General features: G+C 38.2%; 1 protein-coding gene across 1 annotated transcript in view; it reads left to right on the plus strand.

Annotated features, from left to right (window-relative positions):
- Positions 1-19,929, plus strand: part of LOC108060326 (uncharacterized) — a 70,593-nt gene that overhangs the window by 10,999 nt on the left and 39,665 nt on the right. Inside the window, 4 exon segments of the mRNA XM_044394393.2 lie at positions 3,488-3,688; positions 3,740-7,905; positions 8,067-8,110; positions 8,261-8,336. Coding sequence (XP_044250328.2) covers positions 3,488-3,688; positions 3,740-5,124 — 1,586 coding nt within the window. The 3' untranslated portion in view covers positions 5,125-7,905; positions 8,067-8,110; positions 8,261-8,336.

A 19,929-nucleotide genomic window follows, 5' to 3' on the forward strand; every position in this document is an offset into this window, starting at 1 on the left:
TTGGTCACACTGCATAATTAGCTTGGTGCAAAATAGCTACGATGGTCACTCTTGTTCCAGTGTGACCTTGCTGTCCTCGCTTTACTTTATTTCTTCACATTTCAAATTAATTTAGTTGATTTTTAGTTTAAAATTATCTAACATTTACAAAAAAAATGTATTAAGTAATTTTTTCTTTGTGTAATCTGTAATTAAAACGAGACAGAGAAAGTGAGAGGAAGAATACTCATTGCCCACTCAGCCATTGCTGCTTGACCTCGAGCTCAGTGGTGGAGGCCACCTAACCCTCGACCACGTTCACCCACAGGCCACCCCCTTGGAACCACCCACACCCCCTCCTACAATGAGCATTGTTTGGTTTTATATTTGGAAATTTTTGTGACTCTCTTAATAGCTTTTTGTGAAAATTAATTTCTTAGCTATTAGAGGCTCTTGTCGTCTCCACACTCCACTCCACTCACTCCACTGTTCCCCAAAAACCACCCCCCGTAACTCTCTCAGTGTAAGAAGATTGTAACTGTGTGTGTGTGTGTGTATGATGGAGAGTATTTTGTAATTACTTTATGCCCGAAAATTGCCGTAGTAAAATATTTCTCGCTGGCTTTTTGGCTTGGATTTTGCAGTCGCTTCGGGGCAGGACAAAAAAGCCTTGGCAGGAATCAAAAAAAGGGGGGAATGGTTCTCCTTTTTCCTTCAGAGGGGCACACACATTGACCCCCAGTGGATTGCCCTTTGTCGACAGTGGCCAGCACTCAACTTTCACTAATCAAATCAAATGCCATTGCCCAGCCACCGAAAGTAAAGCAATTTAATTAGAATCACTATATATTTACTATATATACATACATACAATTTCATAAAAGTAGTTACTCCCAAAAAAAAACATGATATTATATATATGATATGTTTTCCATTTCAAAGTCAGTGAATCTCCGATATATTATTAGCAGTATTGCATGGTATAAATACCAGAAATTTAGCATACGCTTATCGATTTGAACCCCTTTTATTTCTTTTTGTGTACCACTTTTCTGACTTGAGCCAATAAATCAGTGAGTTTCATTTACCAAATATGTTGGCATGCTAAAGCAACAGTTTGTGAATTAAAATGTTTACGAACGTATTTGCAAAATGAACTCTCGCATATGCAAACAATGATTTATTTGATCATTCCATTACAATTATGTTTGTGCAGCCAGTAAAAGCATATTGATAAAATGTTTAAACATCTATTTTAAAAAGGGGGGGCGAAAAAAAGCGAAATGGAAGTTCGGCACTTGGTTTATTTATTAATATTTGAAAATTAAATAAAATCTACTTCTAGATAAATAACCTTTTGGGTCAATATGAAAGGGGTTTTTGTTTTTATGTATATGTAAGCCTGCAGATCACGTTTCATGTTGGACACTTATTGAAATAATTTAGCCTTTGGCCAGTGTGGCTTTCGACAGTTTCCGTTTAACATGCCACGTGGCAAATGATGACTGGTCCTCGGGTCTCGAGACTCGAAACTCGAAACTCGAGTAGAATGCCATAATGGCTAAATCAGCCAAAGAACAAGGCCCTAAAAACTGACCATGTCGTCGTCGTCGGACGTGTGCACTTAACCCTTCTTCTTGGCCATTACAACCATATCGTACTCTATATCATACCCGAACCCACCACCCACAGTCTCAATCTCCGAGCCCCGAAAATTTCAATCCCCCAACATGGAAATCGTTTTACAGTCCCCTTTCCTTTTTCCCGACCTCTGGTTAAATGTGTATATGGCATGCAGTTTGGGGTAAACTTTTCCCCGAAAATTGCTACGCATAATTGCCAGTTTTTGCTGTCTGAAAAGGGGGGGGGGGTGCCCTTAACCCCTTGGAAATCTTCCATCTAGTTGAAAAAAGGGGGGGGGGCTGTGGAAAATGGTTTGGTCGACATGTGTGCGTCGTTAGTTAGTTAGTTATAACTACATACAATTTTATGGACGCCATATTGTAAATGTTATAATTTTCACTAACAATTTTTAGCAACCGTCGTTGGGAGAAAAGGGGGCGTGGCAGCCGCCTTGTGGGCTGTTACCATTTATGAACGATGGCCATGCGACGATGATAATTTTCAACAACTTTTCCTGTAGCGTGTGAAACACGGAATTCAAGAGGGTCTGAGTGGATCTAAAGGGGCGGGTATAAGAGGGGGTGGAAGGGAAGGCCTACACATGCAACGTACAACGTAAAAAACCCCCCTTTTGGCCTACGGCCATGCACTTAAACGTGCTTGGGATTTTAAAGTATTTTTTTACATTACGGCTGCAAAAGCATTTTCTCTGTGTTTTTCAACTCCGATTTTATTCCTGCTTTTTCTAGCTATTGTCGTTTGGATTTTTGTTTTATTTTTTCTGTAATAAAATTTAATACATACACACTGGGAACACACACACACACGCACAATTTTACTCAATTATAAAAGTTTCCACATTAAAAGTTCATTGCAGAGAGCCGAAAGTCTGGGGCGAAACGGAACGAAACGAAACGAGACGAAAGTCCGAGTTCTGTTGGGATAGGTTCGGTAGGAAGGCCTAGGTTTTGGCCACAGGTCCCCATATTTAGCTCTTGGGCACCCAGTCTCGTCTCGAATCCCCAGTTCCCATCCCCCAATCTCCTCGCCGTGCTCCAAATCACCGGGTCTGGGCAAACAACATCAAAGCCAAAGTGTCTACGACAGAAAAAGTTACGTTTTTCTATTATTTTCCTCTTTTTTTTTTTGAGGGGAGGTTGGAAAATCGGGAAATGGTAAAAGGGGTCTGCCCCGAAAAAGGTTATTGTGCCACATGCACATGCTACTTTTAAAGCTTTCCAAACGACTTTATCTGCCACTGCTAATCTCTATATCCTGTATTTTGTATCCTGTATCTTGTATCTTGTGCCCTGCTAATCTTGTATCTGACCTGCTAATTAGATAACGGATCAGCAAAGGCAGCTCGGCCTGTTAAACTGTGAATGGGATCACGTAGCACATAGGCTTCACTGTTCAGTTCACTGATCCAGCTAACGAGATTTTACTGTGGCCATAAAAATGTCGACCTGAGAATTTGAATCTGAACCAAAGGATAGGCCATTAATCGAAGTATCTTCTGGTCAACATTTGTAGGGATTAAATAAAAAAGGATTATTTAAAATTTTTGGGAAAGTAAAATAAAAAAAAGGAAGCTAATATCAAATCGATATGGGCATGGTAAATTTCTGGTATTTAATCGTTTATTGTTTTTACCACTAAATATTGGTAAAAATAATATTAAATAATACAAATTATATTATATTACAAATAAAATTACAAAATTTCTAAATGAAAATCTTTTTCCATGTTTTCAATTTGTATTAAATAAAATTACCCATTTTTCCGTTCACAGACCCCCTTTAAAAAGCCTACAAAAATTAATTAAAGTATGCATTACGAATGTGGTTTTAATTTTCCATATTTTCCCCTATTTTTTTTTTCGCAGGCTACGGCGGCATTTCACCCCGGACGCAGTGGGGTCGTGTGGCAGCCTTGGTCTACGCCCTCTTCGGGATTCCTATCGTCCTGCTCTACCTGTCCGCCATGGGCGAGGCGCTCTCGGCGGGCATGCGCTGCCTGTTCCGGCGCCAGCGGGTGAAAGGAGGACCAGGAGGAGGAGGTGGAGGCGGTGGCGGAGGAGGTGGAGGTCCAGGAGGAGGATCCTCCGGCGGAGGAGGAGGAGGTGGCGGCGCCTCAGGCTCGGGAATCGGCGGTGGAGGCGGCGGACGAAAGTCGGACAAGAACAAAAGCCAGGGGCACTACGGTGCTGGTGGTGGTCACCAGAAGCTCCATCAATACGGTTTATACCAACAGCAACAGCAGGCTCAACAGCAATCGCAACAGCAACAGCAATCGCAACAGCAGTCGCAACAGCAGCAATCGCAATCGCAGGGCAAGAAATCCTCCTCCTCAAATCGCCGCAATTCGCCCAGTGTTCCCATCTCCATCTGCGTTTGCGTCCTCCTCTGCTACGTGAGCAGTGGAGCCATCCTCTTTCACAAACTGCAGAACTGGAGTGTCCTGGAATCCCTGTACTTCTGCTTCACCTCGCTGGGAACCATTGGCTTTGGCGAAATGGCGCCCAATGGATCGATCGCCTTGTATACAGCCTCCGCCTACATTCTGGTGGGCATGGCCGTGGTGGCCATGTGCTTTAGCCTAATCCAAACGGAAATTGTCCTGTGGCTGCGCCGCTTCAGTGTGCAGGATCATGTGATGCCCAAGGCCGAGGAGCTGGCCCTCGTCACGGTGGCTGTGACGCCGAAACCCTCCTGACAGCGACCCAGTGCGGATCCTGGAGTGGGCTTGAACCTGGGACCCGCGCAGAACACACTGGGCCAGCATCAGACCATGTTCTTTGGCCCCGCCCACACGCTCACCCAGTACAGCTCCCTGCCGCGCAGGAGTCATCTGCAGGGAGGAGGAGGCCATGGAGGATCCGCCTTCCAGAGGAACACGCCCATCCGGCGATCCACGGGCATACCGGAGCACCATCTGGAGTATTTTGTGCCGCGCAGCATCAGTGAGTTCAATCTCTCCGGTGTGGGTGATCTTGCCCTGCCGCCACCCCGCAGATATTCACCCAATATGATGGGTGGTGGCGGTGGTGGGATGAATATGGGAATGAATATGGGCATGGGAATGAATATGGGCATGGGCATGGGAATGGGCATGAATATGGGTCCACCCATGCCACATGGCCTCCAATTGGGTCCACCCCAGACGCTGCTCTGCTCGGCCACGCCCACTGTCCAGCAACAGCAGCAGCCTCCTCCGCCGGCTCAGCTGCAGATTGTGACCCTAAAGCCGCGCAGCGAGAAGATGGTGACCTTCGAGGATGAGTCAAAGCAGGCGGTTGGAGGAGGAGTCACTGGAGGAGCAGGAGGAGCAACCCCGCCGCATTGCCCGCATGGAGTGCCGACCACACCGAGGAAATCGCAGCCAGTGGGCGATATATTCATGTGACCAGGAGCCCAGGACGAGGCGGCCCAACTGGATGCGGCCATGCGATTGAGGGACAGCATCGATGATGCACTGTGTCCAAAGGCGGGACCGGCGCCAGGTGAAGTGATACGTGTCTAAGGAAAAGGGAAAACCCAAGGAAAAACACTCACACAAGCACAAACACACACACTGTAAGTAAATGCACAAAAAAAAAACCTAACTCTTTTCCAAAGAACAAAAAAAAAGTATAAAGGTCATATGACACTAATTTAGAATAGAGCTTGATATAATCGATATAATTTTTTGCTATTCTCGATACTTAAAGGGATTTTATCCTTGACAAAGTATTAATATTGTGAAAATATCGAAAATATCGATTATTTTTAGGGTAAACACTTTTTAAATATCGATACATAGCAAACTATCGAAATTTTTGAAGCTCTAGTTTACAATGGGATTTGTTATTATATATTTGTTATAACATCTGTGTATATAGAAATTCATAATAATGAGCTTTTCTTACTTTTTTAAAACCAGTGTCATATGGCCATAGGAAAAAAAGCCTTCTTTCATTTCGAAGAAAAAAAGGATCATAGTCATATGACTCCTGTCTTAAGTTGTAATCTGTTTAAAAGAAAACTCATAGCAACCTTTAGCATATGTGTATATAGAAATTCATAAAACGTTCTTGAGCTAAAGACCATTTTGTCTCTCCGGGTTGCAATGAGTTTTTCTTTCTTTTTTTAAAGCCAGTGTCATATGGCCATAGGAAAAAAGAAACATAGCCCACTTTCGAGGGCCTCTCTACTTGAAACTTAAAGTTCATGGTGTTTTGTCAAGCATACAAGAGTAAATAAAAACATTGAGCTAATATTTATTATTATGTGTGTAAATATAGCAAACAAAAACAAAGACAAACAACTAAAGTTGCGACAGAATGAGAGAGAGTGAATTAAAATTTAAATGAAAATTAAAATTCTAAATGATAAATGATAAATGCATAAATAATTGAGGGCGTTTTACGGTTAATGCCGTAAAGCACGAATACCGGAATTAATAAATACACACAAACGCACACGCACCCACACAACTATGAATAATAAATAGTGCGTGTGAGTGGGCGTGGCATTAGAGGGGCGGCAAGTAGAGCAAACAAAATGCAAATGAAAATGAAAATGACAAATTGTATAAATAGCAAAGGACAAAGTTTATTTAAGCGATTTGTTAGTTAGTTGCTCTGCATTTTTTTTTTGAGCCACAAAATTTCAATTAGTTTTATTTATTTATTTTTTTTTTTTTGTGAGGAAAAATATAAATTTCCGGAAGGCATATACTTTTTTATATATATTTGAGAACATTTTCTGTTATTCAAACTGTGCCAATATTTATGTGCTCTTTTTTCTATAAATGTCTTTATAGAAAAGTTAATACAATACAATAAATGTGACTTTTTCTTACCAACTGTTATACTGTGCCAAGTTAAATGTGAAAGAAAACGAAAGCCAATAATTGTAAATGTTGTTTTAATTCATAATACAAACAAAAATCCAACTGTTGTATATGTATACTCTGTACTTTATGCTCAAAGTGTTAAGTGTGTATATGAATGTAGAATATATATAATTGTGCCAAAAGTAAAAGCCGAAAGTATTGTGGTTAATACCTTTAAAAGTGAAAAGGAAAGCCATCAACGAATTACCAACGATTTAGCGCTAAAACTTCGGTCGCTTTTTAGCCATGACGTTAGCCATCCTGGTTTTGCATCATTCTCGAATTTCGAATTCGAATTTCAAACCCGCCCCCACTGGCAATTAGGTTTAAATACTTTTTAAATGCATTTTGATTGTAGGTAATTGAGCGCGTGAATGGCCATTTGTTGTTTGTTTCTGTTTCTGTTGGTTTTGGCCTTGTTTTCTGTTTTTCTGTTAGCTGTTTTGTATTTTCTGTGACAGGACATTCCAATTGGAGGGCTGTCAAGCGAGCGGAGCTCATTTGTTGGTTTGAATTTTTTATTTTCTCCCGTTTTGCGGCATTTTCATTTAAAATAAATTCAATTTTGAGCGAACGCCCACCGAGTGGGCGTGGCATTTGTTAATTTTTGCCATATTCAATTTGTGGCATTCAATTAAAATAGTGAAATTAAAAAACAGATAGGCTAGGAAATTGCTCGTAAAGCATAGCAAAAAAAAAATGAATAAAAATAAGGACAACCTTAAAACTAATTGTCATAGCCTAAGCCAATTCAGATATATGTCTATGTAGTTTATAACTAACTAACTAACAGCCAAAACGGTATGGTAATGGTTAAACAAAAAGCGATAAAACAAATATTGAAATTAAGCCAATGTAATTAAATTAAGTCCACTTCAACACGCATTCAAAAACACACACAGATACAAAAACACACACACACACAGAACCACAGACAAATTAATGCCATCAAGTAAACATAGAAAAACTAAATGTAACGATACTGATAGTATTTTTTTTTATTGTCAAATTCCTAGCACGGTAAGTTGAACTTTTAGGCTAACCGCATCGCATATATGGATGGCAGTTAAGGATAAATTACTCTAATTCCACATATGTACTCCTAGTCCACTAGATACATATACATATGCATATATACATACATATAGATATGTAGCCGTACACAAAACGAAACTAATCTAGCATTGAGAAAGGCAAATAAGAAATAGCAAGTAAGAAATAAGAAATACCGCAGTTCGCATCATATAAATGTATACAAACCAAACATCTCTCTCTCTATATACAGAATATATATATACAAGCCCAACCAAAAAAAGAAAGGAGAAGAATAAATACATCATGAACAATTTAGTCAAAAATCAACAACTCTATGTTTGTTTTTTCACTTGCGGCCTAAGTTTGCGGATGGTCTTTAGAAGTCTTTAAAAGGTATTAGGTTACCCATTTGAAGCTTGAATTGGTTAAGTTTTGAATGTTTTTAATATTTTTGTATGAAGAATTTGTGGTTTTCATTTTATTTATTCAATTTATTTGTTTACTATACATTTTTTTTTATTATTATTTTAATATATTTTTTATTTGTTTTTCAGGCATTTATAAGGTTTTTTCTTTGTTTATGGATACAAATTTATCGGTAAGTCAATGTTTCGGATTGTTTTTTTTTATGTTATTCACATTTATAAATCTTGAAAATTTCATAAGTTAAATATGGTATCCCTTCTCAGTTTATTTTATAATTTTGTATTTATTTTATTTTTTTAATGAACTTTTTATTTTATTTCAGGCATTTATAAAGGAATATTATTTGTTTATGGGAAGTGAATAATCGATCTTGTAATCTACAGATAAATCATCATTCGGTAAGTCAATGTTTTCGTTTATTATTTTCTATATTATTAATAAGAGTTTTAAAGTTTTTATTACATTTACTTGAGGTATAGATCTTGAAAAGTTTATGGGTTATGTCCATAAATAAATTAATCTTTCAGTTGAATTGATTAACTTAATTATGGCATGCCTTTTTCGGTCAGACTCGTTGAAAACTCGACGCAGATACAGATGTATATATTACGAAAAATCATCAAAAAGAAAAAAGGCCATCCGAAGTGGGGCGAATTCAGTGGAGCGGCAGAAAACGGAGAGGAACGCGAGTATCTTGAATTTAAATAAAATTTGCGCAGAATCAATTTGTGCGTTAATTGATAAAGATAAAAACGGGATGGTTGATGCGTTGGGTTGGTATATGGCCCCAAAACCAAACCCACTGCGATAGGCTGCTGACCAATAAAAATCCCTGCCAACCGCTTCTCTCTTCCTTTTTTTTTTTGAATTATTTAATCATTTAATTAGTGTTAATAATTTATACCAAACAGCTTCGCAATCAATTTGCGTTTCTGTGTGTATCTTTTTGGCCATATCTCTCTGTGTTTGTGGGCGTATGGGTGTATGGGTGTGTGGGTGTGTGCGTGTGTGCGTGTGCGCATTTTATGACAACTCTGGAATTGGAATGAAATTTCACTTAATAAAGAGTCGTATGAACGAACGAATGAGTCCAGGTGTCCAAGCGACTGCCCCTTTCCTTTCCAGCTTTATGCCACATCAATTTAATTTACTTCTGACAAATATCACCATATCCGGTCATCGCATTTAACCAACCCCCTCATCCCCCTGGAATCCCCCTGGATTCTGTTTCTGATTCTGTGTCCTGGTATCCTGGCATCCCGGGATCCTGCCTGGCATCCTGTGCTTCATTCGCTGTGGAGAGTGGAGTGTTTGTCGAAGCCATAGACGAAATGTCAAGTGGAAAAGCATTAGCCCATCAAATGATGTGTAATGTACTCGAATGTCTCTCGAAATTATCAAGCCAATGCATACACATTTGAACAGTGCGTGGCGTGGCTGTAAAGTCAGTAATGGGTTCGGAAAAAAATTTAAAATAATTATTGTATTAGGTATATTTATTTCTTTATAAATGTTTTAGAATTTATTCTCTTTTAATGTTCCCGAGATTCATGTTTAAAATTCATAAAAGAGTTTTTTTATTCGTTTATAAATATTTTAAGCATTTATTTCCTATAAGTATTTCCGAGATCTAAATTATCAAGTTAGAATTTATTTACTGTTCAAGTTCACCAAATTTAAATTTAAAAGTCATAAAGAAGGGTTTTTATTTGATTATAAATATTCTTGAAATTTATTTTCTATTTGCATTCCTGAAATATAAATTATCAGGTCATAAAGCACGTTCTTTACCTTGTTTATAAATAGTTTTAGAACTTCGAAACGCACTGTACTTGCCTATTTGCATTGTTTGTACATATATAGCCGTGTGCTACTTACATCTGAATGTTTGTGTGACAACCCAGAATTACCTCAATTTACACAGATAGAAGGGCATTAAATTAATTTCGTCAAATGGAAAGGACTTCTTCGACCAGGTGAAGAGGGATCATCTTTGAATGCAGGATCCTTGGAAGAGGATTCTTGCTAGACAAAATGCAACTTGGACTTTGATGAGGGCACAAAAACACATACAAATACATACAAACACACACACATCGATGTAATAAATTTCGCTTAAATGTTCTCCTTTGTTCGAGTCATTAAAATCGCATTTGGCAAAGGAAAACTGGATGCTTGTATGCGATGAGGACTCTTTGATGAGAATGAGGATATGAGGATGTGAGGATGAGGATGTGCTGGTTGCTGGATGATGATGGTCTCCATCTTCTTGGCAATGCGTTGCCATTAACGTTGACTGCTACGTTGTCAACACACTTGACATATAATTTGATTACGCATACGCATTTTATTAACTCATTTTCATCGCAACCATCCGCCCCGTTGGCCCGTTGTCCTCGAGGTCCTCGAGTCCTCGTCGTCCCGATATGGCGATATGATATACTTACGGGCGCGCGAGAGATATGGCTGGCCCATTAACGGTTACGTTGTGTCGGCTCTGCGGTTTTCAAGTGCCTCCTTATATGCACGAAGCATAGGAACCCCCCTATTCCGGCAGCATATTGTCTGAGTCAATTACAACAACTCGCGTTTAGCGAAGGCAGCGATCCTGCCAGCCCTTCTTCGGTTGGGCGCCACTTTCCCATTTCCCATTTCCATTCTCCACAAAAAAGACCCCAGGCGGCGGCAACTAATTTCTTTTTACAACTGTAGCAGTTCTTCAGCTTTATGGAAAGGCAAAGAACCCACACATGTGGGCTGCTGCCTTCTGCCTCTATCTACACAGAACAAAAATCGATATGAATTAGGGTCATTTTTACCTTATTTCATATCAATAAAAAGTTGATTTTTGTTTTAAACTTATCAACTTGATATTTTGTCATTTCATAAAAGCTATAAAAATGCTGTTTTAAAATACCAAATGTAGTATTTTCATATCACATTATATCATATTAATCTAATTTTTTCTGCATTTTTTTTTTTCTGTCTGTGGTCTCAAATGGTTCGGCCTTTAAATCCTGCATCCTGCACTTCTGCCGAAGCCTTAAAGCCAATGGAGATTAGGACTCAGACTTAGCTCGAGATGGATAGAAAAACTCATTTCGAGCACACCGAGTTTTCAAAATTGTAGATACTTCAACTCCATTTGAATGGCAAAAAGTCAAGGCAAAAGGTGTCTGCGAGCAAGCAATTAAGTTGCCAATTCAAGGATAAATGTGAGATATAAAATGTGTCCTGCGTTTGTCTTGAAATTGAGTTACCCTTTCGAGTGTTCTCTTCAAAATAGTTTAACTAAAAGTGGCTTAAAGATTTCTGGCTGGGTTTATTAAATACCAATTTGGCTAAGAAAATATCTAAAAAAAAACAAGAGGAGAGAATATTAAAGGATTAAGAGGCTAAATAAATTGTCTTAAAAATAAGAATTGGGTCAGAAAATATTTCTAAATAAAAGAGGATATTACTAAGGTTTATTTCTGGAATAACAGGATAAATAAATGTTCTAGGATTGTCTGGAAATTAAGTTTTGTTTGAAAGTTCCCTAGAAAATATCCTCTATTGGGTGTGAAAAAATCTATAAAAAATAAAGAGACACTAGAAATATTTTTATGGTTTCCCAGGACTTTTGGTGGCCGTTATATCAGAGCCCCTAGGTTTTTTTGGCAGTGCATTATGTTTGCAGAGCCTCAAACAGCTGCTGCCAGGCCAAGCCAAGCCAAGCCAATAACCCAAAGGAGAGCAGCCGCAAGGAGTCGGAACTGTTTACTTGGAACAGACTGTCCTGGCACACACACACACACACACACACCAACACACTCGCAGACCACACACGCACACCAAAAGGGAGCAAGGACGAAGGACGAGGGGAGGAGGAAGGACGAAGGGTAAGTGAAACGAGGGAACCGCAAAACTTATGCCTTGGCCCAGAGCAGCAGCCATTGAAAAGTCGTTAGCAAAACGTCAGACAACACACGGTATTTGGCCAAAAGGATGCGGCGGCTGCTCCTTGGAACCTAGAATCCTTGGCTACCCCAGGATCCTTGGAATCCTCGGAATACGGGTAACGGGGTCTTTTGGCTTTGCAACTTTGCGGTGGGAAAAGACGAGGGCCGCCTCGCCTGGCTATGGCTATAATATAGAGCTAAGTAACCAGCTAAACTCTCAGTTTGATGGAGCTCAACTGCAAAACGGGGGCCAAAGACAAACATGAAGAAAATTTCATCGTCTTGCAGACAAGTTAACCCTGTCTTCGGTTCGGTTCTTTGGGATTATGACGATTAAAGTTAGTGCATAAATGTCCCCATAAACTTAGCTAACTTAACTTTAGGTAAGATAAAAAAAAGGGATACCTAATACACAAATTTGTTCTTGGTCAGTTGATTTCGGTTTTTTTTGGAGAGGGCTTTCCCCCTGGGGAATTGTGTCCCAAAAAATAGGGATAGCGATTCCCCAATTGTAGACCCATTAACCCACAGCTAATATCGCTCTAAGTCGGGGTAATGGGTGCAAAAAAGGGGGAAGTCTTGCGCAACAAAATTAAAAAGTCTCTTTCTCTCTCTCCCTCTCTTTTTGGCCACTTCCGGTTTGGGCCAAGTGCAGCCATTTTGCGTACGCCCATAAATCTATTAAGACAATTTGGCAAAGGAAAGTCGAAACTTTGTCTATTTCGGTTTTTTTCCTCTTATTTCTATTTTCTTTAAAGTTTTTTTTTTATTTTTGGGTGGAGCGCATCTAGCGCCAAAAGTAAACCGCACAAAATCTGAAACGCAGCTAGGAAAACAGGAAAATCCCTAGGAAAATGTGCTAGGAAAGAGTGGAAAGTGGAAAGCTGGAAGAAGGGACGAAAGGCAAAGCAAACAAAAGTAAACATGCCGCCTTTCTTTATTTTTTATTCGCATTTTTTAAGTACTGTCAAGGGTATCGCTATCTTATGTCCTATACACACACACACACATGCTCAGCTGGGTGATTATATGACAAGCTGCTGGGGCTTTACTGTACACTTAAACCAATCAGGGTGAACTATTCATTCATTTTATTTAATAAACTCAATATATATTTTAATTTCATAAATTTCATATATAAAATTAAAAATAAAAAATATTATATTATATAAATATTAATTTAAAAATAATTGCTTTTAACCTACAAAAAATTATTTTTTTCTTCTCACAAACTAAAATACAAACCCCTTAGTTTTCCTCAGTGTAGAGCATATACTGAACCTGAAGCCGAAGCTGATCCCTTAGTCGAGTTTGGAGCACCGAACCATTCCAGCCATGCAAACAAGCTGTGGATTTCGGGTGGTGCACGGGGCGTATGGGTAATGGGTAATGGGTGCGGGGCCTCTCAATACACGTAATATTTTTTTTTCTTTGACTTGATTTACTCCCCCTGCTCCCTTGCTCCCCTCCCCCCTTGAACCCCGCAGTTCCCAGGTCCCGTTAGTGTCAACTTGGCGCGAAGTTGCTGGCTGTGACTGCAAGATACTGTCAGTATATATAAGTAGAATATGGCCCAAGCCACCAAAGACCCCCGGAAAAACCCAAACCCAACTCTCTGCCGCATTCTGTAATAATCTATCAAAAATTGTACGCAAACAAAATGTGATTTGGCTCCACGTGCTCCGCATATCGCTCCCTTTCTCTCCTCTTTTCCTCTTTTTTTCCCCCGAAGAGAAGGATTTTTCTACTCTGCATAAATTTTATTCTGGCATTTGGCAATTGATGGTACTGCAAAAAAATGGTTTTTAGCTTGAAAGGAAATTTTTAACTAATGTGTAACTAATTATTTTAGGTTTAAATAAATTAAATTAAAAAAAAACATTGAGTTCAAATATTTTCACAGCTTAAATCCAAATTTTAGGTTTTAATTAACCATTTGATTATACAAGAGTTTAAATATAATTATTAAATATAATATAAGTTGCTGATAATTGCTTTAAAAAAATTAGTAAAATTAGTAAGTACAAAAAATATAGAAAATCTTAATAAATTATTATGATTTAATTTATTTTTTGCTGTGTGAGATATGTGCAAGCAATAGTTGTTTGCCCATCTCAAGAATGTGATTGTGATTGAGTTGAGATGAGTTCAGTTGAGTTGTGTTGGCAGAGGAGTTGCATGCAACTGGTTGAGATTGCATTGGAGACCCTGCAACTGAGGTCCTGGGAGTCGTCCTTCCACCGCAGGTTGCGTAATGCTGGCCAGTGAAAAGGATTTGGTATTTCAAATAAATTACATATTTATTACATATTACCATATTTAAGAACGACTTGTTTTTTGATTTTTAACTAAGCCAGCAAAATAAATTAGTCTTACTATTCTTTTCACCCAAAAAAAAAACTTTACCATGCGCATATCGATTTGATCCTGGTGTGTTTTTTTGTGTGTACTACTACTAATTGATACGCCTTCTGTTTTATTCCCTGTTAATTTGGTTTCAAAATTAACATTCCATGCAGGGATATACCTAAACCTATTTCAAAGGATCCTTTACTGCTTTTAAAATGTTCGAAACTTCCTTGTTGGCCAAGGTGAAAAGAAATAAAGTAGTTACGTGCCACTCACTTATCCACTGGTAATGTAAATTCGTTGTCATTCTGGCCATAGAACATAAACCAAACGAGGGTTTGGGTTTGGGGAAGATGACAGGCTCGCAGGGATCAAACTTTTCGTTACCCTAAAGTTGACAGCCATTAAAGAGCCCCAAATGACTGGGCCACCTAAAAAACACACCTCTCCCCCTTGAAATTCCCAAAAAATTGATGGAAACTTTTTTGGGATATTTTAGTAGCGGATTAAAAGGCGAGAAGAACTAAAGTAAGCATCAAGTTCACTTGCCAGGGTATTCGAGAACCGCCAGACTTTCGTGTTTTATTTGCGGGCTCGGTTCGCATCGGTTCTGTTCAATCTGTTGAACTTTGTGCCATAAACAACTTTGCTTTAATCGATTTTGATTCGATTTGAGAATCTGACTTTGAATCGCTTTTTAAATCGTTTTTGTTTGAAAGTTTTTTGGCATATCTCCTGCTCCCAAACCCCCTCCAAAAAAATCCCCCCTAAAAATCCCTTTTTGCTCCTGTGCAACCCGCTCAATCTGTCACTCAATCTCCCTGGAGGCGACTCTGCAACATTACTTTCGTGGCACTTTTTTACCAAAGCGACAAAAGTTGAATCGCAACCAGAACTTTTGCAGCATCACATATGCATGCGTCTCTTTCTGTCGGCATCTATCCGTCTCTATCTCCCATCTCCCTCTTCCCGCTTCTTTCGTCAGCAGATTTCGGGATGCTGCAACATCTTTGGTTACACTCAAAATGAATAAAACTAAAGCAATGCAACGCGATTTTGTTGCACTGGAAAAAATAAGATGATGAAGTGATTTTTGTATGAATTTAGAGGTTTTTTCTTGTAATTTTTGTAAATAAAAATAAAATAACGAATTCCTAAAATGTAAAAATCTATTACACTTAAAAATTTGTGAATTTACGCTTAAACAAAAAAAAAGGTTAACATTTCAAGTAAAATGATAAAAAATAATTTATTCTTAATAATTACAAATATTCTTTTACATTTTATTTACATTTTTTGAATTATCATTAATTTTTTAAGTGTATTCACCAAGGGCTTTCAAACTTTCAAAAGAAAGAATCGAATGAAATGGATAACAACGGCAAAGAAACTGCAAAACAAAAGTCGAGCGAGGAGTAAACAAATCTTTGCGATACAAAAGATGCCGCAAAGATACAGATACAGATACATAGGGGGCTGCGAAAGAGATAGATAGCTGTGGAGCGAAAGAGAGGGAGATAGACCATAAACCGTAGCCATAAGAAACTGCAATTTGTGGGCACAGATGGGAGCGAGAGTCAACCAAAGTGAAATCCTATAGAAATTGCATTTGCGGCAGCAAAAATTTGAATTGCAATTGCGCTTACACACACACACACACACGTAAGAGCGGGATGACCCCCGACCTCATCCGCTTTTCCGCTTTTCCGAGATTGTATTCCGAGTCCAGAAATCCAGATGCAGTATCTCCTTGGCTTTTTGCTCAGGGTCCAAGCTCCTTCGTCCAGCTCTCTCTCAGCTCGTTTATCAAAGCCAACGCTTTTGAATTTCTGAAATGTCTTTTCCGCTTTTCTTGGCTTTCCCCACAGCCATGGAAAAGGGAAATGCTGAGGGGAAGGGGAAAGCGTACCGGAAGTATCGTTGCAAATTACGTTGGCCATGTCGCTTAGTTTTTCCGATTCGAATGCGCGAACATGACAAATAGATTAGCCAAAAACTTGGCCACAAGGCCGCCGAAGGGGAAAAGTTGGAAGGGAAAAAGGGAAAAGGGGACAGGAAGTCGCCCGTAATGATGACGGCTGCAGCTGCAATTAGGGCAAGGTTTTCCCTTTTTTCCCCCCGCCCCCCTTAAAAACTCGCTTGTCAAACGCGTGAAAAATGTGCAACATTTTCCATCGCTCCCAACAGACGCTTTAAGTAATAACAATTTCGCGGCCATCAGATACAAAAAGGAGAAGAAAAAAAGCAGATAGAAAAAACAAAGTCAAAAATAACAACTATGGGGAGATGTCTGATCTATGGGATCCCTGACTCCCATATTCCATCTGTCACCGCTGCACCATTTTATGGCTATTCATTTTTATGCAACATGGCCAATTGATGGCCGTAATTGCTTTTATTTTCCACCCAAAACTTTTACAGAGGGAAATGGGGAAAATGGGGTTGAAATGGCGACAAATGTGGAATCAATTACATACAACGAACTCAGGCTGAGGCCTCGGAAAACGGAAATAGATGCAAAGGTTTGGCAAATAGAAGGCACAAAAAACGTCACTGAATTGACACATTTACACTGCAAAAATAAAATAAAGTCAATAAAATAATGTTTCAATTTTTTAAATACAATTTTTTCTTCTTAAAAACAATTTATAACAAAATTTCTCTAACTGATTTAATAACCCTATTTTTTCATGTCACTAAAAAGTTCAATATCCTTGAATTAAGTATAATGATTTAATTTTATGTTTCTATCTTTTTAATTCACTTTTTTTTCAATTATTAAATTATTTTATTAAAAACCAGAACTATTCAATTTCCCTGATTTAATTAACCTATTTTCTTTTTTTCACATTTGTTATACCAAGATTTATTATTTAAAAACCAAGTGCTAATGGAATCACGTAAAGTACTTGATGAAAATAAATGCCCTTAAAATAAAGCCCATTTCCAATCACTGGGTTTTCTTTTTTTTTTAGCAAGACACAAAATCAGCCCAGAAACCAATTCAGATTTGAATTCGGTGTAGCGACGACCCAATGGGACATTAAAAAATATTGCCTTTTTGTTTCGATGGCAAACTAAGCCCACCGCCTATCAGCACTTTCCTCACAGAACCGAAAAAAAAACAAGACAAATACAACTTATAAATAGTTTTACTTGAGTAGCGAAAATTGAAAAACCAAAGCGGGCCCAAAAAATCCTAAAAGTGGGCTAAAAGTGGCGAAAGCAAAACAAAAACGAAGGAGGAGATGGCCAAGAAACGCAGCAAAGACAGGCAGAAATAATAAAATAGGAAAACTTTTAGCGGCGCATTAAGTAAACCGAGAGGAACTGCGACTCTGCGGTTGTCCTTGAGGCTCCGCTCAAGTGGGCGGCGGGCGGTAGTGGGCGTTTGTTTTTAGGGTGGGGAAAAGGCAGTGCGAAAATGTGCTGCTAACTTAAATTTATGCGACACGCCGACCAGGAAGCAAAAGGAGCCAGAGCCCTTTGCAAACGGCAAATAAAAAACTAAAATCAGAGAAAACCAAAGCCGAATAGGAAGAAACCGAAAAAAAGGGAACCAAAACTCGCATAAAATTCAAACGCAAGCGAAAACTTTTTGCAAAGCTCAACCGAAAAAGCAGGTCCTTTCCCCTATTTCCCCTCAGAAAACTGGACATGGAATGCCGAACCTTGTTACCCTCAATAGGCCAAGAACAATACACAACTAGAGGGGGCCGAAAATTGGGTGGCAAAATCCATGGGCGGAGGGTATGGCTTAGGGGTGGAATATTGGCAGGGGCTGAAGGCTGTTGAAGCCGGGCATCGGCGACATTTTGATTTATTTATGCCGACACCAAACGGCGGCCAACTGAACCGTCCTGTATGAATACATATAAAGTATGGCCGTATGTGAGTAGGGGTTGGTTCAGGGGTGCGGAGGAAACTGAGGGGGGTTCTTGACACAATCAGTTAATGGTAGAACTGGAACTCCGGAAAACTCTACATAAGCACTGTGATATGCGGCCCTTTAAACGGGGCAGTCCTCTTTGGGCTCAAGAAAATCACTTGAAGACATAGATTTTTTTTGGGTTCGATAATTACATTAACTAATTTAAGACTTAAAAAAACTGAAAGCTTTAAATCACGTTGAAAAAGAAGGGAAAATTAAAAATAAATAAAGTGTCAAGGTTTAAATGCCAATCGTTAGGAAATTTAATAACGAGTTCAGAAAGGTATGACAATCCATACTTTAAATCAGTATTTGCTTTGTTTTAGCGAAAAAACCCGTTTTAGTTTTTTTTTTTTCGGGATTTCAGTTTTTGACAAAAATTGGAATTTTTTCTTTTGTTTTTTTTGCTGTAACTTGGCCAAAAATGGTCCTACACCAAAAATGCATACTGTTTTAAAAAGATAACAAAATTATCAGTAAATCCAGAACACTTTCCGTGTGATTTTGGAAAAATAAAATTTTCGCCAATTTTTAATTTTTTTATAAGGGGGTACCCCATGATTTTTTGCGAAAAATTAAAAATAAATAAAATGTCAAGTTTTAAATGCCAATCGTTAGGAAATTTAATAACGAGCTCAGAAAGGTATGACAATCCATACTTTAAATTAGTATTTTCTTTGTTTTAGCGAAAAAACCCGTTTTATTTTTTTTTTTGGAAATTCGCGATTTCAGTTTTTGACAAAAATTGGAATTTTTCTTTTGGTTTTTTTGCTGTAACTTGGCCAAAAATGGTCCTACACCAAAAATGCATACTGTTTTGAAAAGATAACAAAATTTGCTATAAATCCATAAAACTTTCCGTGTAATTTTGGAAAAATAAAATTTTCGCCAATTTTTAATTTTTTTATAAGGGGGGAAAATAAAATTTTCGCCAATTTTTAATTTTTTTATAAGGGGGTACCCCATGATTTTTTGCGAAAAATTAAAAATGAATAAATTGTCAAGGTTTAAATGCCAATCGTTAGGAAATTTAATAACGAGTTCAGAAAGGTATGACAATCCATACTTTGAATCAGTATTTGCTTTGTTATAGCGAAAAAAGTGCAACGTTTTAGCGAAAAAACGGGTTTGGTTTTTTTTTTGGAAATTCGCGATTTCAGTTTTTGACAAAAAGTGGAATTTTTTCTTTCCGTTTTTTTGCTGTAACTTGGCCAAAAATGGTCCTACACCAAAAATTCATACTGTTTTGAACAGATAACAAAATTTGCTATAAATCCATAAAACTTTCCGTGTAATTTTGGAAAAATAAAATTTTCGCCAATTTTTAATTTTTTTATAAGGGGGTACCCCATGATTTTTTGCGAAAAATTAAAAATGAATAAATTGTCAAGGTTTAAATGCCAATCGTTAGGAAATTTAATAACGAGTTCAGAAAGGTATGACAATCCATACTTTGAATCAGTATTTGCTTTGTTATAGCGAAAAAAGTGCAACGTTTTAGCGAAAAAACGGGTTTGGTTTTTTTTTTTTGAAAATCCCGATTTCAGTTTTTGACAAAAATTGGAATTTTTTCTTTCGGTTTTTTTTGCTGTAACTTGGCCAAAAATGGTCCTACACCAAAAATTCATACTGTTTTGAACAGATAACAAAATTTGCTATAAATCCATAAAACTTTCCGTGTAATTTTGGAAAAATAAAATTTTCGCCAATTTTTAATTTTTTTATAAGGGGGTACCCCATGATTTTTTGCGAAAAATTAAAAATGAATAA

The sequence above is a fragment of the Drosophila takahashii genome, chromosome X (genome assembly GCF_030179915.1).
Source record: "Drosophila takahashii strain IR98-3 E-12201 chromosome X, DtakHiC1v2, whole genome shotgun sequence".
Classification (NCBI taxonomy): domain Eukaryota; kingdom Metazoa; phylum Arthropoda; class Insecta; order Diptera; family Drosophilidae; genus Drosophila; species Drosophila takahashii.